Source organism: Anolis carolinensis, chromosome 3 (assembly GCF_035594765.1).
Source record: "Anolis carolinensis isolate JA03-04 chromosome 3, rAnoCar3.1.pri, whole genome shotgun sequence".
Taxonomy (NCBI): domain Eukaryota; kingdom Metazoa; phylum Chordata; class Lepidosauria; order Squamata; family Dactyloidae; genus Anolis; species Anolis carolinensis.
This window is the reverse complement of record NC_085843.1, coordinates 176,381,879-176,397,425: the sequence shown is the minus strand read 5'-3', so window position 1 is coordinate 176,397,425 and position 15,547 is coordinate 176,381,879. Positions and strand designations below refer to the sequence as shown.

The following is a 15,547-nucleotide window of genomic DNA, read 5'->3' as shown; positions in this document are numbered from 1 at the left end:
CCTGGGGCGGACCATCTTAGTGGGTCCACCACCCCTGCGGAGGTTAGAAGACACGGCGAAACTTAAACAGATCAGATGATGGTCAGACCATGACAATGGAAGGATGTTTTGCTCTTCCACTCTGACTGTCCCACCGTCCACAATTAAGACAAGGTCCAGCGTGTGTCCCACCTGATGTGTGGGCCCAGATATAACTTGAGTCAGCCCCATGGTCGTCATGGCAACCATGAAATCCTGAGCTGCACCTGTCAGTGTGGTCTCGGCATGGATGTTAAAGTCTCCCAAAACTATGAGTTGTTGGGAGACCAGGGCCGAATTGGAGACCACTTCTGGTAGCTCAGAGAGACTGCTGGGTCGCGGGGTGGACGGTACACCAGCAGAATCCCCAAGCTGTCCCGGGCTCCCACCTTCAAGAAGACACACTTAAACCTCGAGAATAAATAAAATAAAAGGATAAGGGGCTAAGATGGCAAGCTGCAATGCAATCGGATGGTAGACAGTGTAGGGACTTCTGGTGCTGCTAACACCTCCCAGGTCGGTAATGTTGCTGACTAGCTTGATGGTTGACCAGACACCTGACGGCACGCAGCTGGAACTCTTGCCGCCTCCCGGGACAGCGAGGTGGCACGTTGGGCCCAAGGAGACCAAAGGCCTTCGGAAGAAGATCTGCTAGGCTCTTCGGCCACCTCCCGGAACGGCGAGGTGGCTCAGTGGTCCAACAGCCGCAGCGCACGGCAAAGACTGGAACTTCTGCAGCCTCCCAGGACGATGAAGCGACACGTTGGGCCCAGAAAAGCGAGTGCCTGCTGGAGTTCTTCCCAGTGGTCTAACGGCTGCTCAGCAACAGCCCATGGCAAAAGGCTAGGGCTCCTGCTGCCTCCTGAGACGGCAAGGCAGCACTTTGGGCCCAGGAGAGCGAGAGCCTGCTGAGAAGGACCAGCTCTGCTGGAAAGGGTCGGCTGAGCTCTTCGGCCACCTCCCGAAAGGCTCGGTGGCCTAGTGGCTGATCAGCAGGGAGGGAGGGAGCCACCTCCAGGACGGAGAGATGGCTAATAAAGTCAGCAGCCTCCCAGACAGCAGCGTGCCGAAGGAGCAGGGCTCCTGTCACCTCCGGAGCAGATGAAACAGATGGAAGAAAAACAAAGAAGCAAAGAGGCGAAGGTAGAAGGGAAACAGAGAGGGCAGGGAGCGAGGAATCTTTCTCAGCTGAATTAATGGCGGCCGCGCCCCATCTTACCCTCCAAATCTTCTTTTCTCTTTGCCTACCTAATCCTGCATTCCTCTGGAATCCAACCTCATTCCAGTCCCTTGGAAGATTGGAGGGATGCTCAGATTCAGATTGAGCTGAGGGGGGGGGGGCAGGCAAGGACGATTAGAGCAGATAGAGTATTTTGCTTCTCAGAGCTCCGTACGAGGCTTATTGCCTCGGCGCCATCTTATGTAGTGCCCCATTGCACAATGTGGCTATTCATATTAACATGACTGTGTATCATTTTAGAAGCATGGGACTGTCATTGTAAAGTTATGCTACACTGCTCATAATGCAGAATCTCAGCCTGCATATCCCCAAATTTTCTTACACATTTCAAATTCAATGCTCCCAAATTAGTGTAATGCCTCGGGTGTGTGGGATGATACTCTTCCACCAGCATACATGGCTGCCATTCTTACAAAATAGGGGCCCTCAAACTTTTTAAGCAAAGGATCAGTTCATGGTCCCTCAGACTGTTGGGAGGCCGGATTATTCGCACAGCACATATCCTATTTGTAGTACAGAAATGGGAAAAAACAATACAATATTTAAAACGAAGAATAATTTTAACCAACATAAACTTACTAGTATTTCAATGGGAAATCTGGGCCTATTTTTGGCTGAGATAGTCAAGTAAATTAGGATTGTTGTTGTGTGCTTTCAAGTAAATTCTGATATAGGATGCCCTGTCTAAATTTTAGGGTGGGGGGCAGGTAAATGACCTTGGAGGGCCACATTCAGCCCTCGTGTCTTAGTTTGGAGACCCCTCTTATAAAGGGAAGGACCGTGTTCTTTACATTGGGCAAAAAAGTGCCTTGGTCTTGCTATTGTTTACTTTAAATAATTACATTGCCTCTTTCTAGGACTGTAATGCCCCATGGGCCTTGTAGTCCTGCTCCCAGTGCCACTGTGGCTGATGAAGATGAAAACATGGGGTTTTCGCCGGTTCAGCAAGAGTCGGAATTTTTCCAGATGCCTGATGTTGATGTTTTTGCCCAAGAACCCATTAAAACAGACCTTGAGCAGTTCTCACCCCTTTTTGTTAGGAGACAGTCCTATGCTGCGGGCAGGGGAGAGAAGGAGCAGGTTCGGAGGAGTTTGAGACTTGCAGCTAAACAAGACACTGATTAGCCATGTTCCCCTGGGAAAATCTAGGGAGTCTCACATCTGGAGAGAGCTGTGTTTCGTTTCCTGTTCCCTAGGGAAAGAGAACGCTGGACACCTGCTTTGCAGGAAAACGAGACCTAGTTAATGTGCCTGGCACGGTAGGTTCCGTGCGGAGTCAACAGAGCAGCTTCAGGAGTGATTTCGTGTTTCTAGGCTAGTGTGGACTTCGCAAAGTCCGCAATTCCAGTTTCCTTGCTTTGCCTATCCAAGAATTCAAGAATTGCCTTGCCTTGTTCCTAGTCACGGACCTTGTTCCTAGAATCAAGTTTTGTTTCCAACCTTGTTGTGGACTTACCTTGGACCTTGAAAGACCCTGGACATTTCCCCACACTATTGCTTGGCAATAAAATGCCTTGGTCTTGCTATTGTTTACTTTAAATAATTACATTGCCTCTTTCTAGGACTGTAATGCCCCAGGGGCCTTGTAGTCCTGCTCCCAGTGCCACTGTGGCTGATGAAGATGAAAACATGGGGTTTTCGCCGGTTCAGCAAGAGTCGGAATTGGCAATAGTGTGTGTTTCGGTTTGTTGGATTCTACTTTGGACTCTAATATCATTTATTGGACAAAACATTTCTGGATTATATTTGACCTTATCTGATAGGTCTGCTTCTGGACTATATTCTCTACTTGTTTTTTTATTATTTTATATATTTCCTTAATAAAGATATTAGATAGTTATTGGCCTCTGTGTTCGGTTCTTAGTGCTCCGTTGCCCAGGGCGTGACAAGGACCAAGCTTCAACTTTGATGGCTAAGGGTCACTTAGGATTATTGACCTTATCAGAAAGGCCAGGCAAAGCATCTTGCTTTGCCTGGCTTCTGGCGAGGAAAGAGAAAGCTGTGAGGTGAATCTGCCGCCCATGCGCAGCTCCCTCTCATGACGCTTTCCCCATCACATGGAGAAAATGTAGCCCTTGTGGGGAAACCCCGTGCTGGCTCCAGCACATCACAGGAAGTCTTGCGTGTGGTTATGCTTTCACTCCAGTTGGGAGCATGGCTTACACTGGAAGTCACATGATGGTGTGTGATGTCCAGAGTTGGCCTCTGCCCCCTGACTGGATGAAAGTGTCCTAGGACATTGATTTCACCCAGTCTGATGAGGTCACATGTCACACTACATATTTTTACTGTTATGATTCCTCTGTAACTGCCATGGCTGCATCCTACGGAATGCTGAGATTTCCACTTACAAAGGGGTGTTTTGAATTCTCAGTGAAAAAACTGTAGTTCCTCATTAAACTGAAGACCTCAACATTACACAAGATGTGGCCATGGTAGTTAAAGTGGAGTCATAATGTTTTAAGGAAAGGTAACAAATCTTGTCCCTATTTTGTGTTCCCAGCACCATTCTTTCTTTTCCTTCATATAATATTAAGCTGCCATTAATGTCAGCCAGAAATTCCTGATGAGAATAATGTCTTACATTCGGACACATCAGTTTGATAAGGATAAAAGCTGTCGTCTTTATTCAACATTATATTTTATCTAGCTTCTCTGTTTGAATTTTAGCCATAGGCTACTTTAGTTTCACTGGTGTGGTCATATATTACATGTTTCCCAAGTTTAATTTTTAATTCAGTTGATAATCAGATACATAACAATGCAATGTTTTCAGTCAAATACCATTTGAAGCTTGATTATTTGTTGTGTGTTGTTCCCAAATTAACTTACAGACCTAAGACTATTAATAAACAAGCAGTTGGAGTAAATCATTAAGAAAAAACAATCCCGAGATGCATATTCATACAGCATTCGCTTAAAATACATGCAAACCAAAGCCTGTGACTCAGTTCTTCAAAAGAGCTAAGGAGGTCATAAAATATGGAAATCTCCTAATCTATCCCAAATGATGTGACTTGCTCAAACTCATTCCAGTGTAGCAGGAATTCATTCATATTTTTATCAAAGAACTTGCAGTCAGGAATCCCATCAGAGCAGCCAAGACGTTCTTTTGCTCTAATAGAATTATTATGTACTTTCCTTTCCTACGCTAATGGTTCTTCATCCAGGTTCATTGCCTAAATTTCTGCCATCCTTTCTCCCCTGGGCAGATGCTATTATGTATGATTTGTGTCTCATTTTTTCTTTATGGCTCAGATAAGGCAGAATTCTAAAGAATTCTGTTGCAGATGAACTAGCATGCTGGCTTTCAATCTGTGGATAGACTAGTGTGATGTCCAAATACAGAAGGAACAGCAAATGTGGTTTTGTTTCTCATCCGGCAAACCAAAGAAAAAGCTGAAGAAAAAATTGAGCTGCTTTCTCTGGCTTGTCAGGAGATAGACAAACATGTGGTACAAGGTCCTGGAGAAGTTTTAATATTAACCAACTAAGGAGAGGTGCCTTCTTCACATACACAAACCTGTGAATGTTGTTTTATTTCGCAACCAGTATTATCAAGTATCTGATCTGGATGGTTCCAAGAATTCAAACAAAATGATATCAAATTTGATACTCAGACCCTATCTATAAAATGTTATACGTGTTCAACAATTAACCTCACCTTGATGGGTTGGGACTGGACCATTCTCCTTGGGTGCTTCTACAATATAATCGAGTTTGGATCATGTTTGGGAGGAACCAGTTTCACTGCACATATGATCAGAATGCCATGCCTAGAACTAGTCTGATGACAGGAAGGTGATTACATTGAACACGGAACCTAAACTCAAATCACTTTACAAGGGTTTTTTCCCCCATGGCAAGATATGCATTAGTGAACTGGTGAAAAAAAAAGAAAAGTGATAACAGCATAGGTAATAAATTCTGCCTCCCAGTGATCACCTCATCACAAAGGGTACAATCGGCAGCATGCACTGGTTTAGTCCTGGTCACCCACAGAGCCCACCAGTCCCCTTCAAACGATGCCAGCAGGGCTCAGTGGGTGAAGTAGGGCAGAGCCAGCACATGCAGCCACCATGGCAACACGGAAGGTTTCCCATGTTGCCATTGGAATCTATGCGGGGAAGCTGTGCAATCCACGCTTCACCCCATGAGATCACCATTTATTCGAGCCAGGTGATGTGGGGCATGGAGTACCAGATTCACCATGCCCTCCCCATGACATGCAACGACATTAAGTGATTCCGGTGACTGTGTGACAAGACCTTGAGTCAACAATTACCCTCTTGCTACCCAGCCATGCCCTTGAGATGCTTTCTTGGCAGTCCCCACTTGAGATTTTTTCTGCACTTCAGCAACTGTGTGTTTATAATGTGTTTTGGATTTTGTCCTGGATTTGGGATACATTGGAATCTGCTGTAGCATTTTTTTTTGGCTGGAGTCCAACTTTCTTGAGACTTTTTTAAAGCACTGTATCACCTTTGATGCATGTTGCAGCTTGCATTGCCAGTGTGTGTTTTGTGGGCACCATATCCTCGAGTCAGCTTCAAACTGCATTATATGGTCAGTGTAGAAGGTCAGTGTTGCCATATGTTTAACTGAATCACTACTGCATAGGCTACTCTGTAGAGAAAGTAATAGTATGCTTTATTTCTTCATCCTTGTAGTACGTCGTTCAAAAGCAGCTGATGAAGAAAGGAGCCATAAAGCACGTCGAGCACGGGATGAATATCAGCGCCAATCTTTGAGGGCCATCCAAAAAGGAAAAGTGGCTGGTTTGAGTAACCTGTTCCAGGCAACTGGTCTGAATAGGGAGCAAGAGGCAAAACTGACCAGTGCTGATCCTATTTCATCTCTGACCACAATTGTACCAACCAGGTTTGTTTATATGAATAAGGGGATGACATATTTTGTCTGCTTGTTATAGTTCCATGTGGAGATTACAGCCAGTGGTGCCATTTTGATTTTTACTGTGTGAAGGGGTTAGAGGTAAGATTCTCCTAAATACTTTGAATTTTAGTTGACTGAAATAATTTAGATATAGAGAGAGAGCTATATTAGAAAGGGTGTTTTAAGAATCCATTTGTTTTATAGTCCTATAATTCCAGCAATTCCAAACTGGGTAACATATATATTGGATCAACTCATGAAATGAGGACCAAGGTTTAAACTTCTCCACAACATTTCATTATGCATAAGAGTAAATGAAGCTGCATTTTCCAGCACCACTTTGTGTACATTGGTTCATGCTTCTTCTGTCATGTTTTCTATTTTACTTTTGCCTTGACAAAGGGTCAATGTCTTTTCAGTGTTGTTTTCTGTTGCTACAATCACACAGGATTTGAGAATCAATTTACTCAGGATAAATAAAATCTGCTTTCTAAAGGATGAGCTGCTAGATCATATCAGAGCTCTTTGCAAAAGCTTCTTGATCGCTAAACACAGGTTAGAAAACGGTGCCTTTCTAGAATTGTCAGAGATATAGTCCTGAAAATTACTCCAATCTAGCACACATATATTGAAACAAAGGTGGTGATTGATGACCAATGTACCATCAATAATGAATGAAACTCAAAGTGTTTATCTATACCCAAATGGGTAGTGTTAATGGCACTAGATGTACCTTTCCCACATGCACACCCATAAAATCAGTTCTGGGGGATCTTCCATAACAGATTTGGTGTATATGCGGGGTGCTGGGAGTGGGGGAAGAAAGTAAAGAAGTTACATGGATTGGATTATTAGCAATACAGAGTACATAATATTAAATGTTGTCCAATAGATACTCAGGATGTATCTGCATTATAGAATGAATGCAGTGACAGTATTTTAACTGCCATGGCATCCAACCATGTGATATTCAAGGTGTGTAAAATTATCTCAGTCATAAAATCACACAAGCACCCCTTCCTCACCCTGGTAATTAAAATGACATTCCCAATCTTCTGATCCAGGCAGTCATTGTAATGGTAGGATTAGTCCTGATTTTAAAATGAATTTTATGCCTTAAAATACTCATTTTGAAAATGCATATTAACATTTTGAGAGACCAAAAGCTCATTGAAAAATAAGTTTTAATCTATCCATTAGACTGGGAAGTATGGATCAGGTCAATTTGTATTGGACTTTGTAAAGAATCCATTTTTCAAGCATCACTAATCAGAACGTGACAGCAATAGGGTTTGAGCATAGAGAGCTTTTGATGTAAGTGAGTACCAAAAATATATTCAAATTGTGGGAACATGAGACATGTTGTCATCTTGCTTTCAAGATACCTTTAACAATCAAATATACAAATGAGCAGAAATCCATTTAGCTCTGCTTTTTGGTTTCCAATAGTAGCTACATCATGTGAGACAGCTGTAAAGGGATGCCTGTAAAGAATACATATTGTCAGTATATTCCTAATCTTAAACTTCTTCATCCTCAAACATGAGCTTCTGACAGGCATATCCTCTATGCATTTTTTTTCATCCTTTAGAAAGCATTTTGTTTCTCTCTTGACCACCATAACCTCCCATTGTATTGCATTCCCATTAGTTTATCAACTAGAGTCTGTCTTTATTGAATGAATGCTTTTTTATCTGTTACAAACCACTTGAGTATTTACTTCAATTGAAGAAAATCTCCTAAGTATTGTGAAAGAGGGAGTTAATATTTTTCCCCATTGCTCACTCTCCACATTTTCCATAATCTTATCATGCCTCTCTTTGGTTCTTTTACAGCCTTGGGATGTAGAGGGTTTTCTTGAGGTGCTTTCTAAGGGTCAGCTGGATTGTTCAGTGTTTAGGTAAAGGACATATGTACCAATTTCTGCAACTGTGTTTATTTGTGCCGTACCTCACTCCAAAATACTAGTGTAGAGCCTATTTCATTGATCCAATAGTTCCCCTAAATTTTGAGTGATTAGATTCACTGGACTCGCTTCAGGGGCTTGTCAAATTCTGGGCATTTAGGGGATAAAATGATAGGAAACATAATAGGTACTTGCCTTACATTGAGTCAGGTTACTGTTCTGTACTGCCCAGTAATGTTGACTCTGGCTGGCACTGATTTCCCAGTTGCTTTACATGTGGATGCTGGAGACTGAATATGGGCCGTCTATCTGAAAAACAGGTTCACTGTTGCCTAACAGTGGTCTTACATCTATTTATAAGGAGGGAGTCATTGCCATTGCTGACTAGCAAAGAGTTGGCTGCTCTTTCCATCCCCTTCCATGAGTGATGTCTGAGGCAATAGGCAGAAATAGGATCCCTATGTCAATTCCCCTAATGCCAGAGATCACTTGCTCAAGGGATGAATGATAACAATAGTCTGCTGCTTCCCAATTCCCACAAGTGTGAGTGGCAGCCATTCATTTAAATGAGAGACCATCATTGTGGTATGGACCACAATATCTATGCTTTCTCTAATCACTGGACCTCATCCCATTTGGTGCCAGAATCATCACGCATTGTGGCAAATCAGGTGGTGCCTCACATGGGACATGGGGAACCTGTCGCCTCACACTTTGCATCACCTGGATTCCGCCTTACCTCATCCAACGGGGGAAGCATCCACCACCAGACTCCCCCCTTCCCCTTCCTTTTACCATGGAGCCCCATCAGATGTAGCTATGTGTCGGGGATGGGAACTGGTAGGCTCCGTGGCAAAAAGGATGGGGAACTAGCAAACACCACCAAATTCAGCCCCATCTGATGAGGTTGACTGACAAACAAGTGGTATTAAAGTGTTATTATTATTACTTTTTAAAAATACTAAATTTTAGACTGATGCAAATATAACTGACTTCATTTAAACTGTGTGACATCGTGAGCCACCTCTCTTCTTCCACTCCTTCCTTCTTAGGAGCTAACCCTCTCCATGGTTAAAGGAATGGCTAACCTTTAACCACAGCTAATGGAAATGTCAGTATTGACTTTAATAAAGACAACCACCGCCTTTTGAAATTACTGTATCATATGCTGGTTAGACAGTTGATCAAGTTAAAATGTCAGTTAAACCTATTAAAGCTTGCGGATGCAATTTCAAACTGGCAACAAAATAAATCTATCCATTAATCCTGTATGTGTTTAGAGGACAAACAATTAAGGAGCTTGACCAACAAACTATCTGAAAACCAATTGTATTGATGGACAAGATTGCCAGGCATTTCTTTGATCCTGAGCAGACAGAAACTGGAGGGCCTCTCTGATACAGGGGGAGACCACATTCCCCCCAAATGCTCCCAGACTGCGGCAACACCAGCCTAAAAGCATGAAGCCCAACATGAGGTCTGAACAAAAAGGAGACCTCCAAATGAAGGCTTCCTAATATACTGGCAAAGGCTATAAAGCTGAACATGAGGCTGAAAACAATATGGGCGCCTCCCAATATTATGGCAAGATTTAAAGCCTAACATGAAGCCTGAAACAAAAGAGACCCCCCCCCTCCAAAAATATAATTGCAAGAGCTTAAACCTAACATGAAGCCAAATCCTAACTCCTAACATGAGGCATACAATAAAATTCATAAAATTAAAAGGCAGATTGTTATTGTTATGTGCTTTCAAGTCATTCCTAACTTATGGTGACTGTAAGGCGAACAGTCACCTTAGGAGTTTCTTGGAAGAGGGGGGCATTTCTTTGCCTGCCTCTGAGGCTGAGGAAGCCCGATGAGTTTCCATGGTTGAAATGGATTTGACGCTAGTCTTCAGAGTTGTAGCCTAATGCTCAACCACTACTCCACACTAGCTCTCCAGATCAGGAGATCCAATATTACGCAGACTAGGAAATAATGGTCTACATCTAGCTGTTAGATTTAGTCAGATTAGATTCATTGCGTCAATTGCTCTTATGAATCAAGATTTAGGTAAATCCCAATATTTTAGTAGGTCTGTTTTAGTTTGTGCTAGTGACTGAATTTAGGCCTTTTTTCCCCAGTCAAATTTGAACTGGGAGATTATGGTTGCCATTTTCCTCCGAAAATGGATTTTCAGCCATATTTGTAGAAATTTCTTTGTCTTCTCTGATAGTTGTATTGATCCATTGCCTGGTTGGTAAAGTCTGTAAATTTCCAACAGTGCAAAACAATCCAATGTAGCAGATGGAGTTAGGGAAAGTTTTACTAGTCATTCCTCCTGGGTTTACATGGCACCATATGATATTATTAATTAGTCTCAATGTTATGACCAAGCTCCTGTAAACCATAAGTTGTTGTTGATTTATTTAAAATTAACTAACACAAAATAAGTTCTTCTAAGAAAGAGCAATTATCTTTGCATTGATTTGTACTTTCATTTTTAATGTTGAGAGTAGAAATTGTCAGGCTTTGCTCTTGTGAAGTCTGGCAGCTCCACAGGACAAAAGGAACCCCAGTCCTTTCTTGCTTAGTGTTTTGCGTTCCGATCTGACAAGCCATTCCTTTGACTTGATGTGTTTTGATACAGCATCTTGCCTCTAATGGTTGCTGGCATTCTTGGTTTGACTGGGGAGTGTTTTTTTAAATTTAGTCCCTAAAAGGCATTGAATTCTCTATGATATGCTTGCATGCTGTTTGTCAAAGCAATATTCCCATTACTTTTGTTATTCCAAGTCAGTTTCAATAAATTAAGCTTTCCTGAAATGAAGTCATAAAAACACTAACACATCTGAAGGACTGTTGAGTATAATTCAGCCCTAAACCTTCAAAAGTGTAGCCATTTAGTGTAGAATTCAGCAGCAGTTAGATGTGAATTGTTTCTTTATTCTCGAGTGAGGATGAAAAGAACTTTAAAAAGCTATGGAAATTATCCTATACTCACCCAAAAGCAGTTTAGTCTTCAACAAATGATAGTAATATATGATCACAGAGTCAGGTATTCTTGCACAAATTATGGAATGCATCTGTTTGGGAGTTCTGACAGGGAAATGATGATTCAATAAGAATTCCCAATGTGTTATGTCACTGAAACAGACACATATTAAAGTGAGAGAAGGAGACTAGAGTGTCGCTGGCGGAGAACTCATGACGTTTCTGACCGAGCACGGTCTAAAGCCGCTATCAGGGCTTATTCCGCGGCGTTGCGGGCAGCCAGGAAGGTCTTCACGACTGCCCGCATCGCGTCTGCAACAAATAGATCTTCGGAGTTGTTCCGAGTTGTTGGGGAGCTCCTCCACCCTTCTCAGGGTGGGGGGGCAATGACTCCTCGGCAACTCGGTGTAGTGAGTTCGCTCACCATTTTGCAGACAAAGTCGCTCAGATTCGTTCCGACTTGGACGCCAGTCTTGAAGCATTGCCAGGTGAGGTAACCGAGGCATCTGTCTGTTCGATCTTGTGGGATTTGTTTCAGTTTGTGCAACCTGATGATGTGGACAAGATTCTTGGAGCAGTGAGGGCGACTACCTGTGCCCTTGATCCCTGCCCATCTTGGCTTTTAAAACAGGCCAGTGGTGGGTTAGTTGATTGGTTTGTGGCAATAATTAACGCCTCTTTGGGGCAGGGAAAATTTCCATCCAGCCTAAAACAAGCCGTGGTAAGGCCTATTTTGAAGAAGGCCTCATTAGATCCGACCACTCCTTGTAACTACAGGCCAATCTCTAACCTACCATTCTTGGGCAAGGTCTTGGAGCGGGTGGTTGCCTCTCAGCTCCAGGGATTCTTGGAAGATACGGATTTTCTGGACCAATCACAGTCTGGCTTCAGGCCTGGGTTCAGTACCGAGACGGCTTTGGTCGCCTTGGTGGATGACCTCCGCAGGGAGCTGGACAGGGGGAATGTGACCCTGCTGGTTCTCTTGGACATCTCAGCGGCTTTCGATACCATTGGCCATGGTATCCTTCTGGGGTGGCTCTCTGGGATGGGCCTTGGGGGTACTGCACTCCAGTGGCTCCAGTCCTTTCTGGAGGGTCGTTCCCAGTTGGTGAAGCTGGGGGACACTTGCTCGGACCCCTGGCCATTGACCTGTGGGGTCCCGCAAGGTTCTATTTTGTCCCCCATGCTTTTTAACATCTACATGAAACTGCTGGGAGAGGTCATCCGGAGTTTTGGAGTACGGTGCCATCTCTACGCGGATGACTCTACTACTCTTTTCCACCTAAATCCAAGGAAGCCCCTCGGATTCTGGACCAGTGTCTGGCCGCTGTGTTGGCCTGGATGAGGGTGAATAAACTGAGACTTAATCCTGACAAGACAGAGGTCCTCCAGGTCAGTCGTATGTCTGATGGGGGTATTGGGTGGCAACCTGTGCTTGACGGGGTTGCACTCCCCCTGAAGGTGCAGGTCCGCAGCTTGGGGGTCCTCCTGGATTCGGGGCTGACGCTTGAGGCTCAGGTGTCGGCCGTGGCCGGGAGGGCTTTTGCACAATTAAAACTTGTGCGCCAGCTGCAACCATACCTCGAGAAGTCTGATCTGACAATGGTGGTCCATGCCTTAGTTACCTCTAGACTGGACTATTGCAATGCGCTCTACGTGGGGCTGCCTTTGAAGACGGTCCGGAAATTACAACTAGTACAGCGATCGGCAGCCAGGCTTCTAACTGGAGCGAATTACAGGACGCATTCAACGCCTCTGTTTAAGGAGCTCCACTGACTGCCATTTACTTTCTGGGCCCAATTCAAGGTGCAGGTTATCACCTACAAAGCCCTAAACGGTTTGGGACCCACCTACCTTAGAGACCGCATCTCCCCCTATGAACCCGCACGTTCTCTCCGCTCGTCGGGGGAGGCCCTTCTCTCGCTCCCACCACCCTTGCAGTCGCGGTTGGTGGGGACAAGAGAAAGGGCCTTCTCCATTGTGGCCCCTTGGCTTTGGAACTCTCTCCCTAGAGAGATCAGGCCCCTACCCTCCTCTCCTTTCGTAGGAGTTTAAAAACCTGGCTCTTCCAGAAGGCCTTTGACACCTAATTAGATGTTGGACTGATCCATCTGCCCATTATATAATAGCCCCCTTTTCTGAGATGTTGCCAATGTTATTTTGCACTTTATTGTCCATTTCTACCGGCACATTCTGTTCTGGATTTTATGAATTAGTCTCCTGTTTTAATATTGTATGTTTTTTGTATGCTTTTTGCTGATTTTAACGATTGTTTTATTGCTATTGATGTTTTACTGGTATAATTGTTTTATAGTCGTGCTATTGATATTGATTGACTTATCGGGCTAGGCCCCATGTAAGCTGCCCCAAGTCCCTTCGGGGAGATGGGGCGGGGTATAAAAATAAAGTTATTATTATTATTATTATTATTATTATTATTATTATTATTATTATTATTATTATTGCTTTGAATTAGGATTCAGTGAGGTCCTAACTCAGAGATGTACTGTACCCTTTTGAAAGTGCCATTTTCTGTGAGTTAATTTCAGATTTCTTCCAGTTGGCTAAGATATATTAGTCAAAGAGCCAAGAAAAGGGCAAGGAGGCAAGTGAGTTACACTAGAGTCAAACCTCCATAACTGCAATGCCACAGAAATGTTAGGCCACGGAAGAGTTGCTCTAATGATTTGCTATCATCCTTAGACTGAATGGATTTTGCCCTCAGACATCTTTACCATTTAGGATAGTTTTCTAAATTATTCAACTAATATCTGATGCACCCCCATAAAATCACAACTTGTAAATCAATAGAATATTTTCTTTTATTAGATCAGTTGTCTGTTTCTAACTGTTTAGAAAATTAAAAGTTGATTGTGCAAAAATGTTTACATATTGGATGTCGCACTTCAGGTTAGCTTCACCTTGCTAAAGACACCAGACTGTACACCAAAATAGTTTTTTGTAGTTTATTAGGAAATAGGGAAAAGATAGTTCATAAAAGGCAAAAGTTCAGTTCCAAAAGATAGTTGCAAAAACAAGTCTGTAAGGACAAATCCATTGAATGAAACAAGGTTCTTAAAATGAAGCCAAAGTCCTAAAAACGAGGATACACCCTGGCTACAAGATAATACAGGAAAGCAGACTTGGTTCTTGATTCAAGCAAGGAAATTGCATTGACAAAGATTTCCCTCTCAGCAGACTGTTTTAATAGCATAACATGAAGGCATTTCTTTGCCCTTTGACTTCCCTTTTATTTGCTATTCTGAGACTTCTGCGCAACCCCCGAAATTCCAGACAACTAGCCTGATCTAGAGAAGTGGCCTCATCGCTTTTGCTTTCAAGGCCACAGGGCTCGTTAGTGTTATCAGACTGAGGTTGGGAACCTCTCTCCCTTTCTGCTTCTTGCACCAGAAAACCATCATCATTAACAACATCATTTCTTTCCATGGGAAAGCCTCCCTGCTCTTCATCTCCCACAGCAGGAACACTCTGCAGCTGAATCCCATAATTCCCATCAGAGTCATCCTGAAACTCATCCTGAACCTAATCCCATCATCTTGAAACTGCATCCCAGAATCCTAATCAGACACAAAGGCGGAGTCACAACATTGTAAAACATTTATGATGCAGAACATTAAGGGTAAATAATATGGTTCATAGTTCCTGCCACCCTCATTCACTTTTGCATTTAAGAAAAAACTGTCCTGCTTCATACGGGTTTTGTAATATGTAAATATACATTAATTAGCAGACATGTTAAATACCTGATTAGGGTTACAAATGGAAAAAAGGAATTCTATCATCCCACTACATCCTTGCATAAGCATGAACCACTGTTTTCTTCATCCTTACCAAGATGCTACAGGCATGCAGCTTCTTAAATACTTACAGTAAATGTGTATTGTATTAAAGTTATTATTGCTGTTATTATACAGATAGTTATTTATATGCATACTAAAACAAATTGCAATGTAAGGATCAGAAGTAGCCATTCATTGCTATAAAACTGTCTTGCTTGACAATATGGGTTTTTTTAAGTAATCATTCAGGTAGCAATGAATTGTGAAAAAGAAGCCATTTTTGGTCGAGATCTCAAATGTTTGTGTTGACTATGAAAAATATTAAATCTTAAATTCATTTTAACATCAATGGAATAAAAAATCAGACTAGTGAAGAGGGCTGGATTATACCTTTGTGCACTTTTGGAATGATTTGGAATGTATCCTGTAAAAACTATCAGATTACACCCTGAACATATGTCTCTTATGACAGCACTGTAACATAATTGGATAAAGGCTGAAATTTGTAATAAATTTGAAATATTTCTCAAAATATTATTGAAATGATATTGCCATACCTTCTTTACTTCGTAAAGTGTCATCTTATCTCACAAGTTACACAAGTGTTACAGAAAATGGGGAATGGAGAATTTCAAGTAATAATTACCTTTTAAAGAGAAGAATGTGGGATAATATTTTGTTAGTTACAATTTCTGCATAGTTTTAACCTCAATTT

The 15,547-nt window shown here is 42.6% G+C and overlaps 1 protein-coding gene across 3 annotated transcripts in view; it reads left to right on the top strand.

Annotated features, from left to right (window-relative positions):
- sh2d4b (SH2 domain containing 4B) overlaps positions 1 to 15,547 on the top strand; it is a 196,284-nt gene that overhangs the window by 113,769 nt on the left and 66,968 nt on the right. For all 3 annotated transcript variants that reach the window (XM_008115808.3, XM_062975823.1, XM_062975824.1), the window contains exon 5: positions 5,929 to 6,139. In XM_008115808.3, the coding sequence (XP_008114015.2) occupies positions 5,929 to 6,139 (211 nt within the window). The remainder of the gene's footprint in view (positions 1 to 5,928; positions 6,140 to 15,547) is intronic.